At 41.5% G+C, this 10,328-nt stretch overlaps 1 protein-coding gene across 5 annotated transcripts; it reads right to left on the bottom strand.

Annotated features, from left to right (window-relative positions):
• Positions 1-1,014: 1,014 nt before the first annotated feature.
• LOC109733584 (F-box/FBD/LRR-repeat protein At1g78750) lies at positions 1,015-3,894 on the bottom strand. Of its 5 annotated transcripts, none has more exons than XM_020292805.4 (5): positions 3,656-3,893; positions 2,862-3,044; positions 1,880-2,754; positions 1,508-1,663; positions 1,015-1,407 (listed from the first exon to the last, which is right to left on the bottom strand). In XM_020292805.4, the coding sequence occupies exons 3-5, from the start codon at positions 2,735-2,737 to the stop codon at positions 1,213-1,215; spliced, it is 1,209 nt and encodes a 402-aa protein (XP_020148394.1). In that variant the 5' UTR covers positions 2,738-2,754; positions 2,862-3,044; positions 3,656-3,893; the 3' UTR covers positions 1,015-1,212. The 5 variants fall into 5 exon arrangements, with proteins under 5 accessions (XP_020148394.1, XP_073360927.1, XP_020148395.1 ...); XM_073504826.1 differs by having other exon boundaries at positions 2,862-3,059; positions 3,656-3,848; XM_020292806.4 differs by having other exon boundaries at positions 2,862-3,041; positions 3,656-3,847.
• Between the last annotated feature and the right edge of the window lie 6,434 nt (positions 3,895-10,328).

The following is a 10,328-nucleotide window of genomic DNA, read 5'->3' on the forward strand; positions in this document are numbered from 1 at the left end:
CATATGCTATGTTCCTGGTGAACAATAGATTTAAAATAAATAGGAAATAAATTCTAAAAATGCTAATATCTTTTAGATATTCATGTTAGTGTAACAGGCGTGCTTGCCAATTTTTATGCGAAACGGGATAGCGTCGCTTCGTTTTTTTTAAAGATAACATTTGTTGTTCAACTTGTTTTTTTTTTCACATGTCAACATGCTTAAGCTCCCCCCTCCCCCCAAAAATTTGCAGGTAGCATTTGGGTGTTACAATGAACACATATATATTTTTTCAAACAAATTTGAACTTGGCATAATACATTTTTGGCGTGCATGAGCATATACTCCCTAGAACCAAAAACAATATCCGCCACTCCAACCTCTTTTAGATTATTTTTTTGTGGCATCAAACACTCTACACTAGTCCTGTAGGATTCAAATTCAAATGGGCATACCACTCCAGTCTTGTATTTATTCTATTCCTGCCTTTTGAGAATCCTGCGAATTAAAGAGGGCCTAAATGTGTAACCCGCTGACAAGTGAGGTCCATGCGACATAAGAACTATATAAAAGGTTATAGTTTTAGAGAAACTGAGAAAGTGGAGGGCTTCAAAACCTTTGAAGGAGAAGCCATTCTAAAGCTCTCTGTTTAGGGAATCTTCTAGAGTTGCTCTTAGCAAGTCATGGCTAGTGACAAATCAAGTGTTATATAATGAGGTAAGGCGACCTAAGGCGAGCACCACTGACGCCTTATCGCCTGCGATAAGGCAGGATAAGGCAGGACGTCTTAAAACAATTTATATCAATTATTTGATACTGCCTTTTATTTTTATCTTTTTTAGAAATACTTGTAATTACAAATACAATGTTTTGGATGAAGATCCAAAAAACTACAAAGTAATTCCTAAAACTAGGAATTGCAATTAAACCACTTAAACCACTATTTCAAAATTTGTATCATGATCTAAAGGGTGGTGTCACATGATTCATGTTAGTCAAATTTCTGTGCCAGAATGCCTCAACACACGTACCCCAGATCTGAAACATGATTAACTTAAGTCTACAACACAAGAATGTGTAATGTCTGGTCAGATTTAGCCATACAGAAGAAGAATATCAGCCCCCCCTCTCCGGTCTAGAAAAGGGGAAAGCGCAGCTCTTAACGAACTTAGCACTAACCAAATATGGCAAGAGGGGGACAGGTCCCAAAACAAGGCCTTAACATAAACATGATTAGTAACCCTCGATACTGATTTTCCCGTCTGGGATGAAGATCGGTAGCAGCGCCTGCACCAACGTACCGATCCTCAGATCATCTTTGCTGCAGCATATCTTGATTCTCTCGACACGAGGATATCCCCTGATTGCTGGTGCTCGCCTTGATGGTAATGAAGCAGATTCAACCTCCTTGCATGTTTCACAGTGCTCCTGCAGCGTGTCAAAACCACACGGGAGTATCAGCTTTGATCATTCTGATGTTGTAGCAAAGCAGTGCCAGCTAGACATACATATCTGGGAGAAGTATTACCATCTTGAGCTTAACACTTAGCTCTTTCAGCGTGGGCGAGCGATGGAGAATACGGAACAGTGGGTAGAAGTCAGCAGCCATGCACCAATCACCCAGCACCAAGCTTGTCAGATTGCTGAACACCGGGCATGCTTGCAAACCCCTCTCGAATGCGAGCTTCACAAGCAATATGATCATGTGAAGGAGTTGAAAATAGAGCAAGCTGAATAGTTAATGATACAATATTTTCATGCTAGCTTGCCAACATATAGTAAACAGTACATAATCACTTCAAAAAGTAGATTGTGTCTGACTTTAAAACTAAGAAGCGACTAATTCGGCATGCAAATATATTCACCTACGAATATGAAAAGGAAAACAACCCATCAGTACCTCAGGTAACGGTGCATGCAACTCCAATGTTGTGGCATGTGAAAGGCCATCAAGTAGATGATGATCTACTTCTGTGTTATCATCATAATGAAACTCGGACCCTAGACTAATCAAAGCTGACACTAGAGAAGACAGATCCCAGGTAACTATAGCACCACGACGACATTCTGGGTCAATGACAGAGAGATGGGTAAGCTTCCTAGCACCAATCAGGAGATCATTGCCAATGATGCAGTCGATGATATGTAGAACCTTGAGTGAGCTCGATGAGATCCTCCTTGTATCGAGAATGCAACACACCAGCTCTAGATGTTCGAGCACAGGCCAGTCATAATTCAGCGGCTTATCGAACCAATCGTTCAAACGGACATACCGGAGCCTGATTCTTTTGAGGTACAGAGAAGAAAACATTGCTGTGCTATCCAAAATCAGATGGTGGTGAAATCCAGAAATATGAAGGAGACGAACTTTGTGTTTGATGGCATGACGAATCCACACAGAACTCTTCTTACTACTGCGAGTCGTGATGAAGACCCGGACCTCATCCAAGGAAACAGTGCCATCACGCAAGAGCAGCAAGTGGTCCACAAAGTTCTCCAGCTTGTGGTTATCAAAGCAAGCAGTGCCCACATCATTTTTAACCACGAAGTCTTTGTTGTTGATGTGGATAAATGGAACAGAGCTCCAGAGATTGCGCCACCTTGGTGACAGAAGACTTGTGCGCACGACCTCCGGCGTCGGCAGGAAGGACATCACATGGTGGAGCAGATCGTCGGACAGGCTGCTGAGCCTGTCGACACCGTTGTCGTTGCCTCGCACACTTTTGGAACCACAGGGAATGGATGCTGGTGCCGACATTTTATCAAACAGGATGGCTGCATGAATCAACAAAGGGCAAAGCAAATGCATAAATAATCAAAATCACAGATATACACATTGAAGAAATCCTAGATTCACACGATGAGATGAGATGATTTCATACATGAGACGGTTTCAATCTTGAAGCAACTGTACTGGCAATCACACAATGTGACCTTATGTAAAAGGATAGTCTCGGAAAGGAAAATACATATGCAGCCTCGAGCAAAATTCTGTGGAACACTTCAGCTGTAAATGCCAACATCCTTCTACATTTGTGTCTATGACATTTCTTCCGAGCAAACTTCTAAGCAAAATAAATCTGGACTGGGTTAGCAAGTAGCAACATTCCGTTACTTGAATGGAAATATTGATTCTTCCACTGAAAAGAAAGAGGTAGGGGGAGAATGACTTCAACGCACTAATAGGAATTTTTCTCAGCAGTTATGTTGTCTAAGATACTGAAATAATCCAATAATCACTGCTTCAATTTTATTTTTTTGTATTCTTAAAAACATTTCACTTTGAATTACAACATTCAGTGATTGACGACAGTTAAACATAAGCTCAACAGTAGTGGCAAAAATGGTGGTAGATGCAGAGCATGGTAGTCAGTCTGCAACAAACAGAATATTGTGCCCACTTCATCTGGCTACAGAAAAGGAAATGTGGTGATCATTATGTGATGTCCCAAAAATCTGTAAAATAAGTTAACAGTTCATGTACCCGCTTCAGTATCTTTGCATAATCTAGAGATTGACCAAATTACGCACGGAGCTAGCAATCTCTAGGTAACACCAATGACACCATTCTGCAAATACCCCATCTACTTCTGCTGACCTCTTAAACTGGTTCGTCTAGAAATAGCTAGGGTTCTTCACTCCGATTTCCGCTGGTAGAAACTGAAGGCGTACTGACCTGACCGTCGGAGAGATGGTACAACGGCGGTGGTGCCCGATGATTCGGTCGAGGCGTCGGCGATGCGGCGGCAGACGGAGGCGGCGCAGCGAGCCGGCGAGGAGGGCGGCGGCGCGGCGCAGCCGCGAGAAGCGACTGGCGTCTCGCTCTCACTCACTTCATTCGCGTGCTACGGCGACTGGCTGCCCTTCTACTTTTTTTGAGGTGAGGCAACTGGTCAGCGACAATAATTGGGCCCAATATGGTCTGGCCGACGAAGCGCATAATAAATAAACTAGCCCAATAAGGAAACGGTAATGTTACCTGATGAACGTTCGCTCAAATGGCATTTCTAACGATATTTATGGCGTTTTTAGTTGTGTGGGATGACAGTTTCTTCAGAGTGACATGACATTTTTTGGGCATCCCACATACACTAAAAATGCCATCAAAATCGTTACAAATGCCACCTGCGCGAACGTTCGCCAAATATGGGGGCCCATAAGAAAATATATGTTGGGGCATTCCCATTTAAGACACTAGAATCCCCTTAAAAGAAATAAAATTCAAGACACTGGAAGAATAATAACAGCATCATAGTTTAAACTGTGTATATACTTTCTCGGTTTCAATATAATTAATGTTCTAGGACTGTCCTGAGTCAAATTTCATTATGATTGACCAAGTCTATAACAAAATTTATCAACATCTACGAAACCAAATTTACTTCACTAGATTCATTATGAAATGAAATTTTCTATTATATATTTTGATTTCGCAGATGTTTGCGGATTTTTATATAGACTTGGTCAATTTTTTAAAAGTTGACTTAAAAAATTCCTAGAACTTCAATCTTTTTTGAATGGATGGAGTATTAACTTTTTTTGTTTTGTTTTTGTGAGAGCTACGTATATCCAGCTTGCCATGATTGAAATCTTGAAGTAGTTCCAAGAGATCTCAACGTACCGAAGGCCAATATTTGTTGAGAAAGACAAATCAATAAAAAATCATCATGTTCAGTTTAGAAAGCAGTGTTTCTAAACTCCAAGAGAGTAAAAATTTCAAGTAAAATTGCTTGATCAACTTCAAAAAAATCAACAGGGATCAATAAACGGGAAGAAAAATATCAACACATGACCAAAACGAAAATGCTACACTTACGGGGCAAGGGTTACAGAGGAACTTACACTAGCACGTGTCCCAATACAATTATACCTGGCCATGGGAAACCGGCCCGGTCGGCCTGACCCGACCCGACCCGGTCCGGTCTTGCCCATAGGCCGGGCCTGGGCCTAAGTTTTGAGCCCGAATGCCAGGGCAGGACCAGGCTTGGGCTTGAAATCTAGGGGTTGGGCCTGGATTTTCTGTTACAGGCTTTTTCAGGCCCGGCCCGAGCCCACCCCGGCCTGACTTATGGCCAGGTATAAATAATTAAATACAATCAATCGACCCTAACCATGGGGCGCAACCCATAATTAATCCCGACACCTCCACCTCAGACCCTTAAGAGCTTTCCGTACTAGAAAATGTCCGTAAGTGTAGCATCTCTTGTATATCTTGATTCTCGCGATACAGGGGTGGCCCCTGACTGGCGGTGCTCCCCTTGCTGGTAACGCTACAAATTCAACCTCCTTGCATGTTTCACAGTCCACTTGCAGAATGTCGAAACGGCACCGCAGTATAAGTTGTTGTAGCAAATAATTGGCAACAAAACTAGACATACTTCCTCCGTCCGATGAAGAGTGTATGTTTGATTTTAAAATTTGTCCATAAAAAGTGTATTTCTATCTTCCCAATGCACTTTAAAGTAGAAAAAAATTAATTTTCTCTCGTCACACGGTAATCAAGATCAATAACATTCTACACATGGTCTCCTTAATTTCTACATGCACTTAGCTTATTGGGGTTGGGTAATTAAAGAGGTGAGAGATGGTGGCTTGCATCTTCCCAATGCATTTTTTACCATACTCCATAATTTGTCCTAAAATTCCTATATATGAAATTTTCACCGGACGGAGGGAGTACATATCTAGGAGGAATAAGCATGAACATATCAAGCTTCAAACTTAGCTCCTTCAGTTTGGGCGACTGTTAGAGATACGACACGCAATCGAACATGATGAAGAACGAAAACAAGCAAAAGACATGAGATTTAACGTGAAAAATCCCTCCAACACGAAGGGGAAAAACCAAGGGCGCCAGCCAGCCAAACTTCACTATATCGGGGGAGGTTACAAACGTCGAGGATTTATAACTGATCAACTATCCCGAGTGACGGCTTACAAGAGGTATATATAACTAATACTTCCATTTTGCATCATGCTTTTATATTGATATTTATTGCATTATGGGCTATTTTTACACATTATGGTACAATACTTATGCATTTTCTCTCTTATTTTACAAGGTTTACCTAAAGAGGGAGAATGCCGGCAGCTGGAATTCTGGACCGGAAAGGGTGCAAATCTGAGAGACCTATCTGCACAACTCCAAAAGTCCTGAAAATTTACGAAGAATTATTTTGGAATATATAAAAAATATTGGGCGAAGAAAATACCAGAGGGGACCCACAGGCAACCACAAGGGTGGGGCCGCGCCCCTGGCTTGTGGCCCACCCGGCAGGCCCCCGGTGCCCATCTTCTGCTATATGGAGGGTTTTGACCTGGAAAAAATCATAAGGAAGCTTTGGGGACGAAGCGCCGCCATCTCGAGGCGGAACCTGGGCAGAACCAATCTAGGGCTCCGACGGAGTTGTTCTGCCGGGGAAACTTTCCCCCGGGAGGGGGAAAGCGAAGCCATCGTCATCACTAACGATCCTCTCATCGAGAGGGGGTCAATCTCCATCAACATCTTCACCAGCACCATCTCCTCTCCAAACCGTAGTTCATCCCTTGTCTCCGATCTTTGTCCCAAAACCTCAGATTGGTACCTGTGGGTTGCTAGTAGTGTTGATTACTCCTTGTAGTTGATGCTAGTTGGTTTATTTGGTGGAAGATCATATGTTCAGATTCTTAATGATATTCAATACCCCTCTGATCTTGAACATGAATATGCTTTGTGATTAGTTACTTTTGTTCCTGAGGACATGGGAGAAGTCTTGTTATAAGTAATCATGTGAATTTGGTATTCGTTCGATATTTTGATGAGATGTATGTTGTCTTTCCTCTAGTGGTGTTATGTGAACGTCGACTACATGACACTTCACCATTGTTTAGGCCTAGGGGAAGGCATTGGGAAGTAATAAGTAGATGATGGGTTGCTAGAGTGACAGAAGCTTAAACCCTAGTTTATGCATTGCTTCGTAAGGGGCTGATTTGGATCCATATGTTTCATGCTATGGTTAGATTTATCTTAGTTCTTCTTTCGTAGTTGCGGATGCTTGTGAGAGAGGTTAATCATAAGTGGGAGGCTTCGCCAAGTAAGGACAGCACCCAAGCACCGGTCCACCCACATATCAAATTATCAAAGTAACGAACGTGAATCACATGAGCATGATGAAAACTAGCTTGCCAGTAATTCCCATGTGTCTTCGGGAGCTCTTTTCTTGATATAAGAATTCGTCCAGGCTTGTCCTTTGCTATAAAAAGGATTGGGCCACCTTGCTGCACTATAGTTACACTTATTACTTGTTACCCGTTACAAATTTTCTTATCACAAAACTATCTGTTACCGATACTTTCAGTGCTTGTAGAGAATACCTTGCTGAAAACCGCTTGTCATTTTCTTCTGCTCCTCGTTGGGTTCGACACTCTTACTTATTGAAAGGACTACGATAGACCCCCTATACTTGTGGGTCATCAAGACTCTTTTTTGGCGCCGTTACCGGGGAGTGAAGCGCCTTTGGTGAGTGGAATTTGGTAAGGAAAAAATTATATGGTGTGCTAAAACTTACTGTCACTTGTAACTATGGAAAATAATCCTTTGAGGGGTTTGTTCAGGGTATCTTCACCTTGACCGGAAGAACAAAGAGTTGCTCCTCAACCTACTGCACCTACTGAAAATATTTATTATGAAATTCCTTCGGGTATGATAGAGAAACTGCTAGCTAATTGCTACCTCTTGAGCTTGCGTTAGTTTTTCCCTTGAAGAGGAAAGGGTGATGTAGTAAAGTAGAGTAAGTATTTTCATCAGTTTTGAGAACAAAGGTATCAATCCAGTAGGAGACAACGCGACAAGCCACCGAATACCTGCACAAACAAACACCAACTTGCACCCAACGCGATAAAGGGGTTGTCAATCCCTTCACGGATATTTACAAAGTGAGACCTGATATATATGGATAAATGGCAAAGTAATATTTTTGGTTTTTTTATTTTATGGAACGGAAAGTAAAAGATTGCAAAGAAAGTAAATCGGAAACTAGAATTGTAGATCGGAAACTTATAAGATGGAAAATAGAAGATTATATGATGGAAAATAGACCCGGGGGCCATGGGTTTCACTAGAGGCTTCTCTCGAGATAGAAATTATTACGGTGGGTGAACAAATTACTGCCGAGCAATTGATAGAAAAACGCAAAGTTATGACGATATCTAAGGTAATGATCATGAATATAGGCATCACGTCCGTGTCAAGTAGACCGAAACGATTCTGCATCTACTACTATTACTCCACACATCGACCGCTATCCAGCATGCATCTAGAGTATTAAGATCATAAAGAACAGATTAACGCCTTAAGCAAGATGACATGATGTACAGGAATTAACTCAAGAATTATGATAAAAAAACCATCTTTTTATCCTCGATGGCAACAATACAATACGTGCCTTGCTGCCCCTACTGTCACTGGGAAAGGACACCGCAAGATTGAACCCAAAGCTAAGCACTTCTCCCATTCCAAGAAAAACCAATCTAGTTGGCCAAACCAAATCGATAGTTTGAAGAGACTTGCAAATATATCAAATCATGCATATAAGAATTCAGAGAAGATTTAAATAATATTCATATATAAGCTGATCATAAATCCACAATTCATCGGATCTCGGCAAACACACCGCAAAAGAATATTACATTGAATAGATCTCCAAGAACATCGAGGAGAACTTTGTATTGAGAATCAAAGAGAGAGAAGAAGCCATTTAGCTACTAGCTATGGACCCGTAGGTTTGTGGTAAACTACTCACGCTTCATCGGAGAGGCAATGGTGTTGATGTAGAAGCCCTCCATGATCGAACCCCCCTCCGGCAGGATGGCGGAAAAGGCCTGAAGATGGGATCTCATGGGTACAGAAGGTTGCGGCGGTGGAAAAGTGGTTTCGTGGCTCCCCTGGATGTTTTGGGGGTATAAGAGTATATATAGGAGGAAGATCTAGGTTAGGGGGTCACCGAGGGGCCCACAAGGTCGGCGGGCGTGCCCTACCCCCCTGGGCGCGCCCTCCACCCTTGTGACCGCCTCATGGATCTTATGACTTGCACTCCAAGTCTCCTGTGTGTCTTCTAGTCCAAGAAAAATCATCGCGAAAGTTTTATTCCATTTGGACTCCATTTGGTATTCCTTTTCTGCGAAACTCTAAAACAAGTGAAAAACGGAAACTGGCACTGGGCTCTAGGTCAATAGGTTAGTCCCAAAAATCATATAAAATAGCATATTAATGCATATAAAACATCCAAAATAGATAATATAATAACATGGAACAAACAAAAATTATAGATACGTTGGAGACGTATCAAGCATCCCCAAGCTTAATTCCTGCTCGTCCTCGAGTAGGAAAATGATAAAAACAGAATTTTTGATGTGGAATGCTACCTAACATATTTATCCATGTAATTCTCTTTATTGTGGCATGAATATTCAGATCCGTAATATTCAAAACAAAAGTTTAATATTGACATAAAACAGTAATACTTCAAGCATACTAACAAAATAATTATGTCTTCTCAAAATAACATGGCCAAAGAAAGCTTATCCCTGCAAAATCATATAGTCTGGCTATGCTCCATCTTCATCACACAAAATGTTCAAATCATGCAGAACCGCGATGACAAGCCAAGCAATTGTTTCATACTTTTGATGTTCTCAAACCTTTTCAACTTTCACGCAATACATGAGCGTGAGCCATGGACATAGCACTATAGGTGGAATAGGCGGTGGTTGTGGAGAAGACAAAAAGAAGGAGATAGTCTCACATCAACTAGGCGTATCAACGGGCTATGGAGATGCCCATTAATAGATGTGAATGTGAGTGAGTAGGGATTTCCATGCAACGGATGCACTAGAGCTATAAGTTTATGAAAGCTCAAAAGGAAACTAAGTGGGTGTGCATCCAACTCGCTTGCTCACGAAGACCTAGGGCATTTTGAGGAAGCCCATCATTGGAATATACAAGCCAAGTTCCATAATGAAAAATTCCCACTAGTATATGAAAGTGATATCATAGGAGACTCTCTATCATGAAGATCATGGTGCTACTTTGAAGAACAAGTGTGGCAAAAGGATAGTAACATTGTCCTTTCTCTCTTTTCTCTCATTTTTTTGTTGGGCCTTCTCTCATTTTTTTGGACTCTTTTTCTTTTATTTTCGTCCGGAGTCTCATCCCGACTTGTGGGGGAATCATAGTCTCCATCATCCTTTCCTCACTTGGGACAATGCTCTAATAATGGAGATCATCACACTTTTATTTACTTACAACTCAAAAATTACAACTCGATACTTAGAACAAAATATGACTCGATGTGAATGCCTCCGGTGGTGTA

This window comes from Aegilops tauschii, chromosome 7, assembly GCF_002575655.3.
Source record: "Aegilops tauschii subsp. strangulata cultivar AL8/78 chromosome 7, Aet v6.0, whole genome shotgun sequence".
Lineage (NCBI taxonomy): Eukaryota > Viridiplantae > Streptophyta > Magnoliopsida > Poales > Poaceae > Aegilops > Aegilops tauschii.

Bases quoted from the DNA above. Each gene is read 5' to 3' on its own strand.
- LOC109733584 (XM_020292808.4), bottom strand. From the start codon at position 2,737: ATGTCGGCACCAGCATCCATTCCCTGTGGTTCCAAAAGTGTGCGAGGC. The intron at 1,664-1,879 runs GTACTGATGGGT...TTGCTTGTGAAG, and splicing joins TGCATGCACCGTTACCTGAG to CTCGCATTCGAGAGGGGTTT. The intron at 1,408-1,507 runs GTAATACTTCTC...GACACGCTGCAG, and splicing joins TAAGTGTTAAGCTCAAGATG to GAGCACTGTGAAACATGCAA.